Genomic DNA, 22,417 nt, shown 5'->3' with positions numbered 1-22,417 from the left:
CGAAAAAAAATTAAAATTGGATAATCAACTGGTATGCTTCCTTACTTTTAGTGATGTTTTAGCTAAGGAGGAAACTTGAGCAGTTCTATCATCGATGTAGTTTTAGGTCGGGAGGGAAATGCTGTTCTCCCAGAACCCCAAATGGCCCAAATCCCATTGTAGGCTACTGTGAGATACAAGCGTTCAGAAAACAACACAGTCAACTCAACGGAGTATCGGTTCTTAAGTATCCTTTAGAATTTCGTAGCTGCTTTAGCAACAAATCTGTTCAAAATCTCGCGGGAAAAATATCATTGTCAAGTCATCGCGAAATCGAGGCAAACGATATATCGTTTCTTGTGATTGGTTGATTTTTAAAACGCTGCTACTCAGCTCAACGAACAACGAGTACATTTCAATCGATATTTATCAAAAGAAATTCGAAGGCCGCACATTTTCTACATTCTTTTTGGTCCAAGGAGACGTCGTTTTTATTTGAAAACATGTTTCTGAAATCTAAGAGATTTCAAGAGTCAGGTAAGTAATTTTCAAGATAAGCTTACCTCGATTGTTTGAAGTTGCGAGGATTCCAGTTGTGCTGCACCATTTGCCAGCAAATGCATGTGAGCTTTACACGACCACTGTCCCCCTATTTACGAAAATATGCTGAATCCTTGAACTACAAATTCATGCAAAAGACTTGAAGCGCATACAAAGTTCTCGTGCTTTCGCTGAATGAATGAAACGCGTGGTGGCACCCGCTATGAAATCTTTGTTTAAATATTAATTGGAAATCATGATCATTTGAGCTTCTAGAAACAGCTAAGAAGTAACACATTGTGGCCTTGCAAGATAAAGGCAGGTTAAACTCAAAGCTAAATCAAAGAGCACACGTATTAAGTAATTTAATTTAGATCAGTAGCATGAGTTTGCAATGATTGGGTTACTTCAGGAGCTTATGAAACCAGAAGCATATATCGCCTATGAAACTTAATTTTCACGGAAAGATAAAGCAAAGAATCTCGGAAATATTTTCATTGTACAGTTCCCCAGGCACCTCCTGTTGGCTTGTATGATGTCAAGAATCGTAAACAAGGCCTTGCACCTGGCTTTGGCAAGGGAAAACGATTTGCTGAATTAAAGGGTGAGTGTAAAAGAGTTAACTGTGCCTGTAGCTGAAAGGCAGCTAAAACATGCAAAATATAATGCAAGTATCCCCCGGAGTAGGTGTGTACATTTGGGTCAACTTTTGCTGGGTATGTGCCACTGGCCTCTCAAAGCTCCTACCCCCATTAAAGGCCATTCTGTGGCCAATTGTAGACCCCATCCCAGTCACTTTTGGAAAAATATAATTTTCACAAGGTTAACTTAGGCCTGGTTCATAGGTCGCATTCCTGCCGTGTCTAACTCAATTCAGTTAAGTGCGACAGAAATGCGACTGTCGATGCAGATGTTTTACTTGTGTCGAACTTTATTCAGAATTAATACTGTCCGGTATGTCAGTCAGCGGAAAATGTTTTTAGTAAACATAGAGTATTTGATATGGCGGGTGAAGATCCTGAGCAATGAAGGACTTAATGATTATCCACCAATGGAATGAGAAGGAGAAGGCTCAGGTTGTAGCAGTATGTGTTGCAATATGCTCAGGTTACCTTGGGACAAGAATGGCCAAGTTTCTTCTTTGCCTTTGGCGGGACCACATTTATGCATGGTCAATACATTTATTAACATAAACATAATGCATGTAATAGATTCGACATGGCAGAAATTTGATGTTTGAATCAGTGTCGCATTTCTGTTGGATGATGTGACAAAACCAGTTGAACGTGTCGTAGAAGTGCTGCAGCCGATTCAGACGTCAAATTTCTGTCAAATTTAAGTTGTTGAATTGAATTCAACACCGCAGAAATACTACATATTGTGCATCTACTTTATAATGCCTTTTAACTTGTTCATCCTAAAATAAAGTGACACAATTTTATAATTAAATGTAGGACGGTAACAACTTTTTCACCCTGACTTGAATCTTCCCATTTTCAAATCATTTCCTGCCAGAATTTTCATACCACCAAAATCCTGTAAAAATGCAGCCCCATTCTAGTAACTATATTGAAAATGCAACCCCATTATAGTCAATCCTGTCGTGACAATGGGACCCATGTCCACATTAGCCTAATACTAAGAAGTACATGTAACCCTGCTCCAGGTGCAAATCAAAGTTTTACTTCAGGCCTGGCTAGGGGAGATAGAGATGGAGATGGAGGGATACCAATTTTTGTGTAGATACTTTACACCCGAATTGTGACAAAAACTATCACATACCTGAATATTATTTTACAGCTTCAGATACCAGATACCCAAAACCCCTGGTAGTGTCTGATACAATACAATTTAAGGATATCACTTAATTGCAGAGAAAGTTAGCTCAACCTTTTTGCAATGTTTTCACTTATGGCTGCAGCAGACAACCTGCAATACTTCACTGTAAGACCCTCTGTCAGCAATCTTGATCTTTCTGGACGATTGAGCTACAAGCCAAATTATAGTGACAATTTTTCACATGACCATTTTTTCTCAGTGCTCTGATCCAGGATTGGGGGGCAAGCACATGTCATGTATATTTAGGGTAATACCATGACTAAATAAACTAAATCTGTATGATTTGTTATAATTATTGTTTATTTGTGTTTCAGACTCTGGTCCTGGTCCTGGAAATAATGTTAGTCTACTTGGTAAGGACAATATTATTAGCATGTACTGTATTAATTTCATTTTCAGAATAAAGCACTGATCAGAAGAAATATACATTCAGAGGTATGGTGGTCATACAATCAGCACATTGGACTTCACGTCAAGTGATCAGAGCCTTGGCTGGGGTTATTTGTTGTGTTCTTGGATGAGACCCTCTGCTCTCACAGTGCCCCTCTCCACACAGGAGAGAGACATCCTATCCAGGAGGGGGGAGGGGGGATCCTCCTAGCTACCAATGTGTGATGCTATATAGAAACTGGAATAGCCTTTGGTAAGATGGGTTGCTTGGCCTGATGGATATGTTGGGGTTACACTATATATGCTTCTGATGATAATCAAATGAATATAAAACAGAAGAAAATATAAATTGTATTGAGGGTAAAAATCACCTACAACACATTCTTTGCCTTTTATAAATAATGAACCATTTCATTTTTATTCACAGATATGAGTGCCTGCAGCACATCAAGTCGCAATGACAGCAAATGCGGTGACTTTGTAAGTGTAAACTCGATAACTTGTCATAAGGTTTATCACTGTAAAAAAATTCACCTCTATAAGAGAGATAAATAATTAAAGTTTCCTTTTCTCATCTGAATTGTAGCAATTCACCACTCCTCTTCCATTTCGAAAGACAAGAAATATTTCATCATCAACTCCTGATATGAAAGGAAGTACCAGTAAGATTAACCCTGATGTGGAAAATGAGGTAAGCAAATTTTGATTTTTCAGAGATAAAACAGCACTAACTGCTTAATTTTGAAAAGTTATGTTCCTATGTCTTGACTTAATAAGAATCCAGACCAGTTTAGGTTGACTTTTGTTTACTGACTATACTAGGTGTCAAGGCTCTTGGCAGAGAGAGCAGAACTTGAGAACAGACTGTGCCTGACACAGCAGGAACTCAATGACATGGAAAACAAATTCCAGGTATGCACGTCAATTCCTACCAATATTTTATTGGATATGCTAAACCTTTTGATGTAGCTTTTGGCTTCTAGGGCTACATGTAATTCAAAGTACTGTTTAGGCTCAAAATGTTTTGTGTTTTCTGTTGCCTTAGCCTGACATCAGGAATGCAATGCCAACTGATAAATAGAATGATATAAAATTTTTGCCATAGTGATGGAACAGTCACCATGTGGGAGTGTTTTCTAACTTTTAGTTTATAGGTTGAAAACTGTAGATATAATAATACAAAATGCTTACTATTAACTAATTGCTTTCATCCTTTTTAAATTTTACTCTTCCTTCTCTGTTACAGTATCACATAGAGCTGTGCAGTACAAAGTTGAACACTTGTGCAACGGACAGCTGTATTTTTCAGTAGTACTTGTTACTTGAGTTAAAGTGTCTGTACAACCAACAGGGTTTTTTGCTGTTTTGGTATCTCTATAATGTGTAAAACGGTATTCTAAGAAAAAAATCGGATTCCGACATTTTAACGCCCAAAGATCTAACCTTAAAGTTTCCGCTGCAGCCACGCCCAATGAAGTTGACCGTGAGTCACGTGCAAAAAAAAGAGTCTGGGTTTCTGAATGGGTCATGACGTCAAGTCAGGAATTGTCAAATCCTGCTAGTTCAGGTCACTGTTGTTTCAGTAGTGGTTAGGAGTTTCGGCGATAAAAAGCAAACAAACTGAAGTTGGTGAAACAATGCAGTTGTCAATTAAGCAAAATAAAACGTGAAGCTTTGAGATGTTCCTGAAATGATGCCATTCATCATCAATCTTTCATTACGCGGTCAACTTCATTGGGCGTGGTTGAAGCAGGAAATTTAAAGTTTGATTTCATGGCAAAAAAGCACCAGAATTAATTTTTTTTGGTTTGAATACATTTTAGATGTTATAGAGATACCAAAAGCACAAAAACCCTGTTGGCCATATAGACACTTTAATACAGTGTAGTGTCAGCATCACTGAGATTGTTTTGAAATGTTTTAATTTATCCATATTTATTTTGCCCTCTTAAAAGTCATTGTTACAAGAAAAAGTAAGCCACGAATCTTCCATCACTGATCTTCAAAAAGAAATCCAAGGCTTGAAACAAGAAAATGGTCTGCTAATGGACAAAGTACAAGTTAGTGCACTTAAGTTTCTAACTCCACTTAGTATATAAGATCTACTAGCATTCTATCATGAATGCCGTTCTCTGATTTGCCACATTACTCAACATCTATTCTGTTTTAGTATAAATCTATTAGCATTCTATCACAAATGCTGTTCTCTGATTGGCTATGCTACTCACTATCTATTCTGTGATAGATAGTGAGTAGCGTAGCAGTGTGCACTTGTTAACGAAATGACAGCTGCTTCTTGGCATTTTCGAATTGTCTGTGAAGAGGATTTAGATAAAGTTTTGAATGACTAGTAGCTTTATACTAAAACAATTATTAGATTATTCACTCTCAATTTCTATGCATAATAGTTGACTCGGGCTGCGCCCTCGTCAACAATCACGCGATAGAAATCTCGAGCTCATAATCTAATTGTTTAGTAGATACATACATAACATTTAGATACTGAGTAGCACAGCAGCGTACACTTGTTAACTAACTGGCAGCCACTTCTTCACTTTTTCAAAGTGTCTGAGAAGAGGATTTACATGTTAGAGAAAGTTTTTAACGACTAGTAGATTTATACTAAAACGATTAGATTATGAGCTTGAGATTTCTATCATGTGATAGTTGGTGAGGGCGCATATCATGCAATAGAAATCTCAAGCTCATAATCTAATTGTTTAATAGTAATGTTACATGATATTTTTGTCAGAATTATGCATTTATTTATGTATTACAGTACTTAATATGTGTTTGTTATTTTTACTAATTTGCTGAATATTTAACTATGATTTCCACTTAAATGATCAGCTTCTAGTTATATTTATTTACAAAATAATCTTAATCACATTACAGATAAATGCAACAACCAATGATAAACTTGAAACACTAGAAGGGGAGCTCAAAACAGTCAAAGTGCTGCTGCAAGAAAAGGAAGGGGTGAGTTACATGTACACTGGAACTATTCAGCCAGTCATTCAAATCTCTCCAGTCAAAGACGACTGTCTTGTTTTTATGTAGTAACTGAACTGGGAACATTACAATAAGCTTTGTTCTAAAATATTAACATTAGTCACTACATATTAGCTATACCTTGCCTTACGCTAAGGAGGACTATTTAATAGGAAGTCTTGGGTTTAAGTTTGGTATGATCTTTTCTACACCTCCCACCCCTTGTCTTTCTCCTTCTCTGCAGAAAATTCAAACATTTGGATGTTCATGCTCACCCCTAAATCTGCCTAAGGTCGCTAAATTGTTTTGGCAGGACCTTGATTGATTTGACCATTCAGCACTGAAATTTTATGTACAGTGTGTCAGTACAGGTCATTCTTGTTGTTTCTAAATAGATACTGTACATGTACTTTAAATGCAGCTGCACATAAGACTGATCTACAACTGTCCGTGAAAACAACTGTCTCTGTTAGCAAACCTCTGTAGCTCTTACCTGTGTCTGCGTGGGCCTTTGCTAGTCAACAAGATTGCAAGTTATTTGGCAACCCAATAAAATGGAAAATTTGTCTTGACTTGTGACTGTTTGGTGATAAAATACAACAAGCAATAATGAAAGGTGTTTTTTCTTACTTACAACCTTCACAATCAGCTTTACTTTCTAATCATTTTATCGATGTATAATACACAATTAGTTTCTTTTCAAACTACAGATAATCTCTAGTCTTAATTTTGAACTGAGCTGCGCTGCTGAAAATTCGAGAGCTGATCTTGAGATGGAACAGGAGAGAAACAAGGCTCTTAGTGAAAGAATATCTTACCTAGGTTTGTAAATAAACAAATTAACATAATTAACAAATAGTCTTATAAATAAAATACCTTTATCAAACTAATGGATACATGATAGATGTAAAGTTACTAAAAATGTGATTTTGAACTGTACAGTGCAGTCTGATTACATGTTTGTAATACCTGGAAGTGTATACTTAGAAATGTCTGTTCTTTGGTAGGATTTTTTTGTTATCTCAATTTGCACCTTCATATAGCTTTTAGTCTAGAGAACCACACTCTTAGCTCCTGATAGCTGTTGATATGTCTACTGGTGGCCCCTTATTTGATCAATATGCTCATTGTTGTAAATATTCACTGTGTTGCTATATTTTTCTTGTTAAAGAGATCCGTCTCATTTTGAGTGTTCTTTGGCGATATTTCAACTTGTGATGTTTTGCAAAATTTGTGATTCATCTCTGTCTGTTTGTTTACAGAAAGAACAGTTTCAGAAGTGACAAGTAACAGAGATGAAGTGGAAGAAGCAAACCAAACTCTTCATGGTAATTTTTAAGTTGGAGGTTTATTATTTCAAACTCTGGTTTTAGTAAGTGGTAGAACTGTATTTCTGACATGATCTCACTTTTCTGTAATTGACAAATATAATTATTGCAACATTTCAGAGTTGGTGGCACAACTGAGAAGAGAGAACATTGAGTTGAGAACAAAACTTGACAAGACAGAAGAAACATTAGAGGTATGTCATGTATTAATAGTGCAACAACATCTGACTCTTTAACATTACATAATTGGGTTATTAACCAAGCTTGAGATCAAGAGATGGCTGTATATTGGCCAAGTTCTTTTTTCGCAAGTTTATGGACCGAGATGGAGTCGAGGTCCATAAACACGGAAAAAAAGAATGAGGCCAATATTCAACCATCTTGACTGAACAAGCTTGGCCAATAAAAGATTTACGATATAGACTTTGATGAAACTGCCTCAGCTTAGGAGAAAATTTTTCTTATGGGGCATGGCACTCAATCCCAAGCGGGCAAGATAGCACATCTTATATGCTCAGATAGCTAATCACAGGGCAGGATTTGATTCACCTTGCCTGCTCATGGAGCTAGCCATGTAATAAATGATATTGTTTGGGTTCATTGACCACTGTTTTTCTCTCACAAGAGTTCTAAAATTAAAACTGAAGAACAAAATCCAGCCTTTATTTTGTAGCAAACAAATGACACCACAGGAAAGTAAACTTCTCAATAGCTTTTACATGTAATTTAACAGTTGAAGGGAAAAGACCCTAACTGGCATCTGATAGACTGCAAGATTCTCCTAGCAAATTGCTTTTCACTTTCTTCCATGAAAAAAGGAGAATTTGACATGAGATCAAGAGTCAATTAGGGCTTTTTTTTCCACTCACTCCTTCAATTACCCCTTATGATTTTATCTGTCAATTTACAGACACGTGCTCAATGTCTTTGGCATCTTCAATAGGTTTCATTGACAAATTCAAAATAACAGTTATCTGACCTCCTGCATCACAAATAGTACCACGTGGAATTATTTCTCAATAGCTTTCATTTGAATGATTGCACATTAGGATTTCAACCAAAAAAAAGAGCCACATGTAACCTACTAAAATAATTGTGTTTAATTGTTATTATAGATTATCCGTAACAAACTGGCGACAACTGTTAATGAAGGCCAGAGCAAGATAGGTGCTCTGGAAGAAATGTTGAGCAAAGAGATGCTGGTAAACTTGTTTGAATAATTTTGATAATGACAAGGCCTCTAAATTTCATGGGCAATTTGAGGCACTCATTTTATTGGGAAGAGTGAAAAGTAGCCTTTAAATTAACTAACTAAATTAACCACAGTTTTCCCTAATCTAAACTCTTGTACGTCCAAGAATGTTCCTAATTCATATGGAACCACAAGTGGAAGAAATGGTTTCACTGAAAATTTTGGAAATTTTACAATGTCATTTCTACGGTCTATAAAGCACAGAGAAACATTCATGGTTAGGTTTTGAGAGTCTTTTGTTCCTTTTGTTTAAGAAAAGTAAAGAGTTTGGAGAAAAACTGGAGTTTTCCCTTAAGCAGAGCGGGGAAAATTTTAGCAAAGCCCAGTCTAGAATTGCTCAGCTTCAAGAGACAAATGGAAGGTTGGAAAGCAGGAATCAGGAGTTAGAGGCAAAGCTGTTTGAGATAATTGAGAAAGAACAATCTGCAGAAGAAAGAGCAAGGTGAACTAAATTATTATTATTATTATTATTATTATTGTTATTATTTAAATTAATTTCATCAATCATGTTAATATATGCATTAATTAAAAGTACATGTCTTCAGGTGTGAAGTCGAAATACAGTATGTTACTAAATGTAAATTATACCCTGTGATTTCATTTTAGCTGTTTGTCAGTGGAGAAATTTTCTCTTGAGAGCAGACTTCAAAAGTGTGAAAGTGACTATGAACAGCGCCTTTCTATCGCAAATGACCAGGTGGAATCACTTCAAAAAGAACTTCAAAAGTATAAACTAAAACTTTACTCATTTATGATCTGAATTTTATTGATAATGTGCAGTTCCAGAAAATGTGCATACTCTCGTCACAGAAGGGATTGCAATTTCCTGGGGGGTGGTGGGTTCTGTAAGAACAAAACATTTAAAGAAAATCATCAACTGAAGCTTAATTGGAATTTCCAGTGGGGTGGAAGGTCTTGGAAAAATCCCTTCCGTGGGGGAGGTTACCTGAGTAGTTAATGTGTGAAAAGGTCAGGGATGCTTATCGGAAAATTTGAATTAAACCCCTGAAGGAGAACAATCTGGGTGTGGCTCAGGCTTTATTTGACCCCTAAAAGATGCCACTTTTAAATGGACATGACAGCTTTTGTTTATTTTTTCTACAAGTGTAACTCTACAAGATACCTTGACAGCTAAAAATGAAGCTAAAGATTGTGACGTTTCGTCCAGAACACCATGAGAGAGACTTAAGTCCATGATTTGCACCCCTAAGCAAGACGAAGAGCATCCCTGACACATGAAAGTCCCTTGGGCGGGGGAGGTGGGGGACTGTCATGTCTGGGGCAGGAGTGGCCTTAGCCTCAGCAACATCGGTTTTATAGGATGTAATTTGTCCATCGCTGGAAAAAGCGCAAGAAAATCACCTGTTGTCCTTTGATTACACGCTTTTTCTTCAATGTAGGTGTGAAGAGATGATGACCGATAATCTGAGATCACTCACAGGCAAATACCAAGACCTGGAAGAATCCTACTGTGAGTGATACGTACATATCACAATACCTTGAGAACAACTTCACCCATCGCCATACTACTTTACAAACTTGAGGGAAGCCGCGAAATAAAGCTTTCTAAGGCAAAATATCGCTGAAAAGTAGAGAAGTACAAAGGATGTTTACAAATGAGGAAGATTAAGTCATCAAAAAAAGACAAACTTTAGAAAAAGTATCCATGTTTTAAGATGCGCCATGCGTAGCTAATTTATACATGTAGCTCCTAATATATATACATATGTATCCTACGATAAGTTAATGAAGTTTTCAGAAATTGCTAATCTAATGCGTTTTGGTGTTCATTATTTAGTTCAAGCCTCTTCTTCCAATAATCTTGTTTCTTTTCCTTATCTTAGCTTGCTTTCAATCTGAGGCTGAAAAAGAGAAGAATCTGATTTTAGCTGAGCTAGAAGTCACTAGACAATCTCTCCAGAAAAGGTAAAGCATAGCCTTTCTTGTATGAGCGAATTTTATATTTTATGTTTTATTATAAATCCGAGAGCAAAATTTAAAATCAGAAAGCAAGAATGGCGTAGCGCCATCAGTATCTGCCTGACAGGCATATGGGTAGAATAACTATGGTTTATAAGATATGGAGAGGGAGGTCAAAATGTACCTGTATTACAGGCATCCCAAGCTCACTTCGTGAGCGTTGTTCACTTGTTCTATAATACTGCAGAACAACTGAAGTCGTATTTAGAAATGCGTTAATTAAGAAATATTTCCAAACAAAACCGCCTCCCCTTGAGCTTACTTCCTTCTTTCATTACTTAAGGTGTTCCGGGGTACTAGCAAAAACTGGCTGAAATCGTTTTAAAAATGCCTAAAACCCCACACGAACAACATATTTGTTATACAAGGGAATTAAGGGAAGGCGTTTTAATTGTATTTCTCTTGACTGCCGTATTTATTGCTGCTATTTAAGCTCGTTAATTTTCCATATAAACTTTTAATCTGTTTCCATGGCTTCGCAATATCATCTAATGATGTTCAAACAATGACCTTGGGATACCTGTGGTGTACACAGGTTAACCTGTAAACAGGCTCCGGCTGGAAGGAAGGGCCGAGACTGGAAGGGCTGAGAAAGAAGTGGAGCTTTCTTTTCCAATTCCCCGTACTTTTACTTGCCTCTCTCTTCGCCCCATGCTCGACTATAAAGTCTGTTCACAAGCTAATTGTGACACAATGTTTGGTGCTGTCCAGCCAACAGGAATCTGATCGGCAACAGAACACGTGTGTTTTCCTCAAACGACAAAATGAACAGATGCAAGAGGACTGCGATGAACTTAATGAACAAATACAGAGTTTAAAGGTTTATAGATTGGTATTTTTTAATTATTTTAAATATAAACAAGTGTTATTCAATCTTTTGATCCTGTTTGGAAAAGACAAGTATTTCATTATCTATTGCAATGCTGTTGACTCGATCCTTTGCTGATTTGTTTCTACACCGCCATAAGATAGTGTCATCTGTCAAGGATTGGCGACAAAACCAGCTTCTTTCATCCCAAGGTTGTGACAGGGGGTGAGGTTAGGAAATGGTCAGGGTGATAAAAATTCTTCAAAGTCAGGGAAAAGTCAGGGAGAACAATTTTGAGCCAGGAAAAATTGACATTTTGAAGAAAGATGGTGGTAAATTGAAATTGTAACACCGCTAATTTAATATCATTGAAGGCCAATTTGTTGAAAACTCGTCAGTCTTGAACAATTATGTGGAAAGGGAAGAAACGCTGCAAGGAGGCCACTTCTATATGTGACATTTTGTATTTAGTTGGTCGGGTTGGGGAAATTTTATTTTTATCAGGGAAAAGTCCAAATTTTGAAAACTTTCGACTGTGGCGGCAATCATCATTTGGTTTTCCTTATATTACACTCATTTATCACTATGTTGTCTTTGCAGGTTGAGATGGACTCAATGAGAGATATGGTGTCCCAGCATCGACGAGACTTCGAGTCAGCCAAGGTGAGAATCAATTTGACATCTATGATAAATAATCTGTAGGCGAGTCGAGTTAACTCTTCAAAGGTACAAAGTACCGCATACCACCGGAGCTTATCCCGGTTTCAGTAGCATGAAGGCGAGCTGAAGTTCCAAAAATATTTTTTTGACGTTCTTTGAAACTTGGCTTCAGATCAGTTGCAAACAACCGGAATTGCTTATTACAGACGTCAGTTAACTTTGCACTTTTTTTTTTAGGGTGAAGTGGAATCTACTAAAGAAGAGATGACAAAACATGTGGAAGAAGCGGAATTAAACAAGGCTTCTCTCAGAAAAGAACTAGACCTGGTATACTGTACCGTAACTTGGCTTGCTTGTTAAGCTTTTCAGTGCTTACTTAAACATGCTTCTTGCAAAGAAATTGAGAAAACTGAGTTTTACATCAATAACTTATGGGCCTTTCACAACGGAACTACTCGCTGTACTAGCATCAAATCCCAAACCATGTTCTGCTTCTTTTTTACAGGCTCACAATACAATCATGGATCTGCAAAAACGAGAAGAAACTTTATCTCAGGAATTACAACTCAGGCTAAGGTTTGCACGATTGATTGATTGATACTTTCCCTTTAACTCGAGACACAAGAACACACGGTGATACCGCATGAAGGGGAACGCGTTGCACCGTAATACCCGATAGGCGCCGGCATATAAACCGGGGATATTTCTACTTCTCCTTGGTTGGCATGTTACTCCGTCGTAGGGTGAGCCGTAAACCCCCGACATTAAATCGCCGGTACCCATTTAGACACCAAGGTGGAGAGTGGCAGTGTGAGAGGAATGTGTCCTTACACATCACAATGACCCCGGCCGGGGCTCGAACCCAGACCGCTCTATCCGGAGGCTAGCGCATAAGGCCACCGCCCACTCTACAAGTTTTCTGTAGTACAATCCTTTCTGCGATGTTTTTCTTATTGTCACTAGTAATCAGAAGAAACAAGATGAAGAACTGGAAACGGTTAAAGCCGAAATGGACAGGTAAACCTTTCAAACTTGTTTCCGTCTGAGAACCAGGCATTCAGGATACGTTATTCCCTGTATTCCTTCAGTTAACTGCAACAACAACGTCAGTGGCAATTTGTCATTTATTTCTGTTTAGAGCAAAATGTGAACAGCAAGATACAGAAAGAAGAATGAGGGTTGAACTCGATAGGTGAGAATGTCATCATTTCCTCATTGATATCGGAACCTGTTTCCACTCGTAACTAACACTGCGACAGAGGTACTGCAGTCGTACATTGTGACAACATGAATACATGCGAAAAAGGGGAACCATGACAATAGATTTCTCATTATTAGCACGTTTAAATTCAGCTTTAATTTTTTTCTGTTTCAGGCAAATAAAATCACTTGAAGATAAAGCTGCTAAATCGAAAGAGGAATTTGGAAGGTGGGTACCAATTCTGATTACTTTCAAAGTTGAAACAAAAGAATTATCAAGTTTCATGATTCAGTTTTCTTTTCTTCAAAAGACGTCTTGTGGAAACCCAAAAGAAGTTATCACAAACGGAGATCAATTTTGAGAAGTAAGTACTATACACAAGATATATTCTCTAACAGAACTTTAGCAAAGTTCAACGAAAAGTTGTTTTAAAAGTACAGTTATAACAAACCTCGTATAAGAACCTGGATTTTTCCAAGTTAGCCTAAACAGGTTCTTATGTAAAGGAGGTCTGAATGGAGAATCATAGACTAACAGGATCTTCAAATCCAGGTTCTTTTACGCGGTTTTATACTGTATTTTATTGACCAGTGATTTCTTCTCTGGTTTTCTGCTTCTTCGTTTTCTTTTTGTTTTCGAACCAATGTTTGTATCTTAGAAGATATCTTGAAATGCATAATCTTGCAACTTTTGTCGTAATGCAGATTTAAAAGCGATCACGAACTGAAAATAAAGGAGAGAGACAGAGAAATGGAAAGGTAAACTTATTTGACATTTGACATTATTCTGTTATAACAGTTTTGTATTTTTACAAACTCCTTGCATTGTGACATTTCAGGAAGCTATTCTCCGCAGAGGAAGAAGTAAACAGACTGAAGTCTGATTTATCCAGGTTAGAATTTTTAAATCTACCTTACAATGTTTAATACGACTCTGTACAAGATGAAATGTCTTGCGACAATTTCCAACTTCTTGGAGTCCGAGTGTGTCTTAAGAAACGTTCTTTTAAACTTTGTAATATCAATTCATTGACAAACTTATCCGCCGAAAAAGGTTAGAATTTATTAGCGGTAAATTTGCACAATAAATAACTTTAATCTTCGTTTTTTTTTTTTTCTCCGATAGCAAAACCACCAATGAAGGCCAGTTGAATGAACTGAAAGCTGAAATTGAAATGTAAGTAATCTATGAGTAGGTGTCAAATTTCATAGCAGAGCAGAGCCATGTGATCTTTTTAAAATTGTTATCTTTCAGGTGGCGAACTAAATACGAGGAACTATGTGAAAAAATCGAACCCTTCAAGGTCAGTTTTCGAGTCTTGCATGTTTATGAGCGATTTTATGCCTACTGAGTACCTACGGGGGTAGGGACAGTATGGAGAGAGACGCTTGGGTACGAGGTTGCGTTCAAATCCTGTCGTTGTTTTTAACTCGTCTTTCTATCCTTACAGGAGCAGTTAGACGAATTTGAAGCTGAAAGAAATGCTCTTCTTTGTCAAAACAGTCAGGCCAAAGATGAGGTAAAACCCAGGAACATTGCTTCGTTCCCTGTCCACATGATAACTATAGAAAATTGAATCTATTTATGTCTTACTTCTCGCGTCGATTAGAGGTTGTTGATTTGAGCACTGTGGCTATTTTGTGAAAAATAGAAATTGATGTCGTTGGTGCTGTCCTGTACTCAAAGCAGCGATTTCGTCTTCCACTAAGTGCTCTTTACAGAAAAATTGAGAAGTTTCGCTTGTCCTCTCTGATAAAATAAGAATTAAAAAAACTAGACTATTTCAGTGTCAAAAGTATTAAGCGCTGTTGAGCTAAGTGGAGACACTGTAAATAAATATATTGCAAATGAGTAGAACATAAACTATTAAGAATCCCAACTGGTGGGAGGCTGAGCAGTTGGCTATTTACACAACGCGGTTGAGGAGTTGATCTCGGGACTACCAACAACAAATCCAGATAGCGGTAGGGTTGAGGATTTGAAGTAGGGACCTCCAGATTTCAAATCCAGCACCCTTTAAAACCACTCGGTCAGTTCATGACTATTGACTGAATACTAAAAGAATGAAGCGAAACCTTTTATCCGTGTCTTCTTTTTACCTGTTGCCATAGGTTGCCAAACTAGGCCAGCAGTATGCCAAGTTACTAGGCCACCAGAACAAGAAACAGAAGATTCATCACGTGGTAAAACTGAAGGAAGAAAATAATAATCTCAAAGCTGTAAGTATTATATCCGCTGACCACATGCGTTACAAATACAGGTACAACATGGCTGCTGGTTTAACCGACATCTTCTGTTTGTGAATTGAGCCTGGGTGAAGCGCAAACTTTCACGACTCTGTACCCTCATTTCCTTTATTTTAATACCATCTTTCCCGCCGGATCGCTTTGCTCCTCGCCGCTCGCGCGTGTGACTCAAAGGTGAGCCTGCTCGCAGGCTACCATAGCATAGGGTAAATAGAGCGGTTTTCAATTGAGTGTCGTAACACCAAACCCAAACCAATTGCTTACCAATTAGACTACTCAGCCAATTTCCAACCATTGCAAAACTAAAACCAAAGTAATTGCCTTATTATTTTCGACACTCAACTGAAAACCGCTCTAACCTAAGTTCGCTCAAATCTCGTTTAAATACCCCAGGATTAGAAGAAATGACACTCTGGAAACAATGTTTGAAAATCTTTATTCGGTGAATTACTCATACATTGATTAACGCTTCGGTCGCCTGTTATTACGTCTGACCAATCAAACCAAGCGCAACAAGCCAATCAGAACTCGAAACTAGAACACGTGACCGACGCCAAGCGCTGGAAAATGCGCGTCAACGACGTTTGCGACTGGTTTTTTTTTCTTGCTCCTGATTGGTTGAACAAAAAGCGTTGTTTTGATTGAAGAACGGGTTGCACCGGTTTTATGAACGGGTTATGGCACTCAGCAGTGATTTCTTTAGTCAATGAAAAACCAACGTAATCGTAATTTTCTTTCGCAGGAAATAACGAAGCTCAGAGATCAAGCTGAAAAACAGAAAAGGGCCATGAAGAAATTGGAAGAAAAAGTCGATCAGGTTTCAGGAAAGAGAAGATTTAATCCTGCCGAGGCTTTTTCTCAGCACAAGAAAGAGAACATGCCTCTTTCAGTTCTTTCAAATGGTTAGTACTGCTGGAATGTCGCCATTTTATCGCCTCCACGGAGGGTAGGGGTGGGGAAGTTGTGGTCACTTGTACCAAAGACAACTCCTTTCGTGAAACGACGTTTAGAAATTGCTTCATTCCTAGTTTTGAATCACTGGTTAATATTCTTTAGTCTAAGCCAATTGCATCAATTTTTTAATCTTGTTGACTGTGCGCAGATAAAATGTTCGTTATCAACGAAGTTCGCGCGCATTGCATGAATATAGACGACGGTTTAGCGAGCATGAAAGCCGTACCCTGTGATTATTGTTGTTGTTGTTTTTTGTTCAGTTTTGAAAACCCTTTTTTCTCTTTTTCATTTTATGCAGGAAATGGAGCGGTCAAACGTTGACGTAACCTAGCAACCCTCGTCTGAGTCTGTAAAAATCGTCATATAAAATTAAAATATTTTTTTACATACAAGAAGATTCCTAATGCCCATAGCTGCTAATCTGCGACTCATTGTTCACAGCAATCGATGAAAGCCAGGCACTCGCTGACAGCGCATGCTTTGTCGTCAAGATCATAAAGATTTCACAGTGCAGTTGGACCCCGCTAACTGCAACCGGGTTTTTCCAGTTTCCTGTTATTTCGAACTCAAAATCATTCCCGTTAGATTTGCCCTTCAGACACTTTCTATCGGCTATTTTAACTATTTCTCGTTTCCCCTGAGAGTTCGAAATAGAGAGGTTCAACTGCATTTCGCATTTGCAACGTTTTGTGATCTAAATCCCTTTTACTTTCAAATATAGGGCCTAGTTGACGCTGGCGACAGTGACATAGTAACAGAATCGCTTATGTCGGTAATGTGAATATCGACATAAAGACATCAGGGGAAGATCAGTTTTTCTTTTCTTATGTCTTTATGTTCATGCTGTTATGTTGCTATTATGTCATTATGTCAGGATGTTCACACTGCAAACATAACGACATAACGTCCTGCTTATGTCATTATGTCGCTAGTGTGAAAGCGTCAATAATTAATGAAGTAGACCATATGCAAAAATGATAACTTCTGTGAAAGAAAAGAAAAAGTTGCCATATTCACGTTATTTGGGAGAGTACTGACCTAGTAATGGGATCCTTTTACGAACATCAAAATATATGAACTTGGATTACTTTATTATAAATAGTTTGCAAGAAATGAATCAATACATATATACGTTTTATCGCATTCATTCAGACTTGTGCAGTGAATAGGCCCTTTGCAGCTGGGGTCACGTGACCAAATTTTTCCTAGAAAATTTTTATATTATGGGCTAAGTATAACTTAAAGAATGCCAGAAATGGAAAGAGCGCGTCGAAAATACTGAAATGGCCAAGTTTGAGGCCCCTGGAATTAAAGAGTAAGTTTATACGACTGTTTGAATTTTCGGAAAATTTAAAGGATTTGTATGTAAAATGTTGCTGGAGAATCTTCTTATTCTTTTAAAAATTCGGACCGTCATAAAATCTTCTTTACTGACTGGGGCCTCAAACTTGGCCATTTTGATATTTTCGACATACTTTTTCCATTTCTGGCATTCGTTAAGTTATAACCCATAATTTTATGAAAAATAGGTCACGCGACGGCTTAGCTGCAAAGGGCCTATTGTCATACTAATAAAAAGGAGAATAGCAGCTTCAATGTATACCGTCGTATTGTTAGAGGCTTTTGCTGATAGAAAAATGTTAAAGTGCAGTTAACGCAATTTTTTTTCAATCTACTAGTTTTCCTCATAACCTTAGCCAGCGAAAAAAATTCCGCGATATTTTTTCAACGATTTTGAATCATACTATCGCATGTTCGCATACATTCTTCTCAGAAGCAAAACATTGTTATTCCTTGGATGACGTCACGGGCCAACTCGTCCCATTCTTCGCTATTCCTCGGTCGTAAACATGGCAAAGGCCAATTTTACGAAATTGGAAAATTCATAGAAAATTATCGACAATAGCTGCAACGATATTTTTTTCGCCGTGGTGGTCAAGAAGACAAGGAGACATATAAGCGAAAAAAAAAACATTTCTGGGGTTAGTTGCACTTTAATGACAGATTACTACTTTTCCATTGTTCTTTGTATTGTCTGTGAAAATATCATTTATTTGAGTGAAGACAATACCGACATTTCTGTGCTGTTATTACATATAAATTATTTGAAGATTTCTTAACAAATTGAAGCATTTATCGTTAACTTTTGTAATTATTATGATTTATAAAAGAAATATCTGCAAATAATTGAAGTTTTTCTTTCTTCTGATTTTGTGTTAATATAAAGCTTGTACGAAGTGCATGGCGCAATGCATCCTAGACCTTTTCACGTTGAAGAAAAAACAATCCGCTCAACCAAGTTAACCCTGTTCGGCGGGGTTCATACTTGGATGGGTTACCAAATACGAATACCCCGTGTTGTAATAACTTCTTTTTTTTTCTTTTTTTGGGTTTTAGTCTTGAATTATAAATGCCCAAACAAATGGGGTTTTTTTAACTTTTTTATGGCTTTGTTGTGATTTCCTTGAATTTCCTTCGGTGAAATCTTCCAAAATTTTCACAGCACATCGCATCCTGTGGGGTACGAATTTTAAACACGAAAAAAGCAGGGCTTGTACTGGCATTTTTTTCGATTTTTTGCAAATTTTAGTCTTTTACCGCTGCGAAAAAACTGCCGTTATAGATTTCCCTGAAAAACGAGTTCCGACTAAAGGAAAATATTTACCACCAGTCTGGCAAATTTTACGGAATTTCACCGAAGTAACCGCAAGAAAATTCACAGTCAGTTTTGCTTTTTGTGCTCGTGTTGACGTCATAAAATATCGAAAAACACAGACGTTATCCTTCGAGCGCGCGCAGATTACTTGGGCTTTCGTCCTCAGCACGAGTGCGATCGTTAAACTGTAGGGAGCCACTTTAAACAAAGAACTGTATGCATAATAAATGTATGGGGTTATACGGAAATCTTGCCGAATGGAACAGCGTATATCCAAGTCTCGATTTTTCATGAAACAATTCTATGCCGTTCGGACAGAAGCTTGAGAACTTTGTACTTTCCGTTCGGTTTTGAAAGTAAGTTTCTATAACGAAAGACACATTATTTTGATATGGATAATAGTGAAACTCTGAAGTAAAATATCAATACATTTTCTAACAGGCATCGTTCTCGCCATGCGGCAGCCAAAAAGCAATCGTCTGGTTTTGACTTCGCGAGTCCGCAAGTATATTGAAAGGTGCAGTAAACGCGCTCGATTGCAGCGCCTACAGACCTCTACATATTTCAACAACGAGAATTTATAAGAGAAATAAAATTTTGACCTGGAGTGGCTAGAGGAATTTACATCTGCGTTACGACTTCAGTGAAAATTCTACCCGATCGGCCAGTTTTTGATTTCTTGAAGGTCTGTTGGTGATTTTATCGAAGGGGTTACGTTTAGTTGGAGATCAACCTTCCTCGTGCCAATGCCCCGCCAGGTATAGGTAAGAGGGACCGGGACACGTTAAAACACGTTAGGACAGAGGCAGGTGTTGTGCGCACTTGGACCGCAATCCTAAGGGTTTTTGCGATATATCTGTTCATCGTTTTCTCGGTTTTCGCTCAGTTTTTCTTTACCAAAATGTTATATTTGGAAACTTTGAGAGTAGCCAAGTCAGATTTTGGTATTGGAGTTCTTACATTTAGAGCTTGTCAAGGTAACTTAGGGCATTTCTCGAACAAGGTAAAATTCATGAGCTTAGGCGCTCGCCTGATTAATTTATTCATTAAACTTGAATTAAACAATTTTCTCCTACGTCCCCTACTAAGTATTGATTTTGTCCAATAGTGTTTAGTTGTCTTCAGGAAGGTTTTTGACGAGACTAGAAAGGCGTACATTTTTACCCTAAAAATGGAGAGCCTGGGTACGAGTTTGTCGAGCGCATCACAGATCGAAGTCGGGCATTTTGGTGTCATGTGTTTCTCTTTCGTAAATATGTTGCTTTTTGACTATCGGCTTTTGTTCACACGTAGATGAAAGTTGGTAGAGGTATTTATGACTGTGGTGATGTATCGGTCACAACAGCACGGTCGGCGAGGTCAAAGAATTGATACAAGAAAGCCAGAAAGTCACATGGGATCGTGTTAACTTAGCTCATGGGGGAAATTAAGCTCGTAGCTTTTTCTCTTGGTAAGAGAATTTGCTGGTTTCCACTCGCTTTCTCTCCTTGTGGAGTCCAAGGTAAGCTTATGTTCTTGTTAAGTTTTGGTTTCATTGTTTCGTTATTGTTTTATTTTGTATACACACACACACACTGAAATTCTGTGTTAGTATCCGACGGAAGTTCGAAATTTCTTAAGCTCATTTTAAAATACTTCAAGTAAGAAATTCGAATTGCCTTACATGTATCTTTTAGTTTTGTTGTCGTTCACACTTCATTTCTTTTGTATTTCAATTTTTCAGAGATGGTGTGCAAGTCAACCTACATGTACGATCGAGTAAATTTACTCCTAAATATTTTAGTGATCATGGATGGACAAAACTAAGTCCAAGAGACTGTGTAGATCTACTTTTTGCGAGAGAGATATGCTGTCCAATTGTGAAATGAAGGATTTTAGCAAATTGAAATCAAAACTTGGAATAATTATGGAGAAGAGAATGCTTGATACCTGTCAACATAAGTATGTTCTGTAATCATTGGGCCATTCCATTTAATATCCACACTCTCCCTATTGAGGCATTACTTGAAACCCCCCCCTCAGATATCATTTATATAACTTTCCCCAATAAATGATATGTTGAAGACGTCTGAAGAGGTTTTGCAAGTACGAAAATTAAAGTCGCAAAATTTCTGGGTGGGGGGGGGGGGGGGTGGCCAATTTATCTAAATCCAAGGGGGTACCCTCTCAATAATGATATCTGAGGGGGGTTTCAAGTAATACCTCAATAGGGGGAGTGCGGATATTAAATGGAATGGCCCATTGCAACAAGCTATTAGAAAAGACATATCTGTAATCCTTTTGAATATAACTGCATTGCTAGCGAGATAAGCACAAACAATTACCAAGATATGTAGGAATAAAATACCGTGATTTGTGTTACCAAGAAAGAAAATTATTGTTAGTTTACTTACATACACTACAATATGTAGTACCCTTATTATTGATTGCACCAAGCTGGGGGGGAGGGGGGGCTTCTCACTGTAGTTGACTAAAGGTGCCCTTTTTTCAGGCTGGAGTTATTCTAAGACTTAACAGGACAGGGATTTCAAACATTAATTATTTATCCCAGAAATAAGATGTAGTGGGGCCACATTAGGTTTGTGAAAGGTGGTTCAAGCTAGAAGCCACATGTATATGAAAGAGAAGCCTTTTCTGTCAAAAACACTATGTAAATTGGATAGGGTTTTGACCTTGGGCAGAGCCTCCTGTTATAAAAGTTTGTTACTTCTCATCCTCCTCCCCATGGGCATAGTTATATAGTAAAAAAAAACTTGTGAGTTGTAAATAAAAACATCCCCTTCACTTTGGGTTCAAGATTGAAACAAAACTGTCTGAAATTCTTATAATATTGAAGGAAATACTTTTCTTTCTATAGATTTCCCATTTACCAGCAAACTAAAATCAAATTGTTTATATTTGATATAGCTTAAAGTAAACAAGATTTTGCCAATGTCCATGTCTCACCTTGGTGAAATTCGGGCAAAATACTCTTGGCAGTCTTGGCATTTTCAAGTTGATCGTCTAAAATAAATGTTAAAATCATGTATTATAATTTTTGCATGATATTATTGTTATACTCAGTTGTGTTGTAATGTTAACTGAACAAGGTCCATAACCAATTTACGTTGACCCAAAATGTACTGCCAACTCCCTAGTATTATACATATACTATAACCAACTTCAGTGACTAGGTGTCAATTTTGGACTGATTGGTGAATATGGTGAAATCTCATTTAATGATTTCATTTTGAAAGGGACTGTTTGACACTACATCATGTCATGTACAATTTAATTTAATAACAATGTTCCAGTTCCAATAAAAATTAATTAAAATAAGCAGTCTGTGTATACAACCTGTTATTTGATTTTTGCATTTCTTTTCTATTTCAAGCAGTCTGGGTTTGAGCCCTGGCTGGGAACATTGTGTTGTGTTCTTGTGCGAGACACTTTACTCTCACAGTGCCTCTATACACTCTGGTGTATAAATAGGTACTGGCAAATTTAATGTTGGGGGTTAACCCTGCGATGGACTAGCATCCCATTCAGGGGGTAGTAGAAATATTCCTAGTGGCTTCATGCTACAGAAACTGGAAAAAGAGCTGGCCTGATGG

The 22,417-nt window shown here is 37.5% G+C and overlaps 1 protein-coding gene and 2 long non-coding RNA genes across 4 annotated transcripts; 2 read left to right on the top strand and 1 right to left on the bottom strand.

The window, feature by feature from the left end:
* Positions 1–370: 370 nt before the first annotated feature.
* On the top strand, positions 371–18,355 carry LOC110057591 (uncharacterized). 2 transcript variants are annotated; one of them, XM_020764184.2, is made up of 32 exons: positions 371–516; positions 1,025–1,123; positions 2,673–2,711; positions 3,176–3,228; positions 3,335–3,439; positions 3,571–3,660; positions 4,704–4,808; positions 5,644–5,727; positions 6,450–6,561; positions 7,002–7,067; positions 7,188–7,261; positions 8,183–8,269; positions 8,574–8,761; positions 8,926–9,045; positions 9,720–9,790; positions 10,164–10,245; positions 11,011–11,119; positions 11,708–11,770; positions 12,005–12,094; positions 12,273–12,343; positions 12,731–12,784; positions 12,906–12,959; positions 13,143–13,196; positions 13,279–13,332; positions 13,673–13,726; positions 13,807–13,860; positions 14,094–14,144; positions 14,223–14,271; positions 14,419–14,487; positions 15,080–15,187; positions 15,957–16,116; positions 16,467–18,355. In XM_020764184.2, exons 1-32 carry the CDS (start codon positions 483–485, stop codon positions 16,487–16,489), a joined length of 2,526 nt encoding a protein of 841 aa, XP_020619843.2. In that variant the 5' UTR covers positions 371–482; the 3' UTR covers positions 16,490–18,355. The 2 variants fall into 2 exon arrangements, with proteins under 2 accessions (XP_020619843.2, XP_089128921.1); XM_089272795.1 differs by lacking the exon at positions 8,183–8,269.
* LOC149103314 (uncharacterized) lies at positions 7,069–9,749 on the bottom strand. Its single transcript, XR_016201812.1, has 2 exons — positions 9,682–9,749; positions 7,069–9,162 (listed from the first exon to the last, which is right to left on the bottom strand). It is a non-coding gene; the product is annotated as an uncharacterized LOC149103314 (long non-coding RNA).
* Positions 18,356–19,903: 1,548 nt separating the features above from the next.
* LOC149103313 (uncharacterized) lies at positions 19,904–22,159 on the top strand. The gene is made up of 2 exons (XR_016201811.1): positions 19,904–20,325; positions 20,548–22,159. It is a non-coding gene; the product is annotated as an uncharacterized LOC149103313 (long non-coding RNA).
* Positions 22,160–22,417: the final 258 nt, after the last annotated feature.

Source organism: Orbicella faveolata, unplaced genomic scaffold, assembly GCF_042242905.1.
Source record: "Orbicella faveolata isolate gen_17 unplaced genomic scaffold, um_ofav_v1 contig_35, whole genome shotgun sequence".
Lineage (NCBI taxonomy): Eukaryota > Metazoa > Cnidaria > Anthozoa > Scleractinia > Merulinidae > Orbicella > Orbicella faveolata.
The sequence above is the reverse complement of the archived record's forward strand: the minus strand, read 5'-3'. Positions and strand labels throughout refer to the sequence as shown.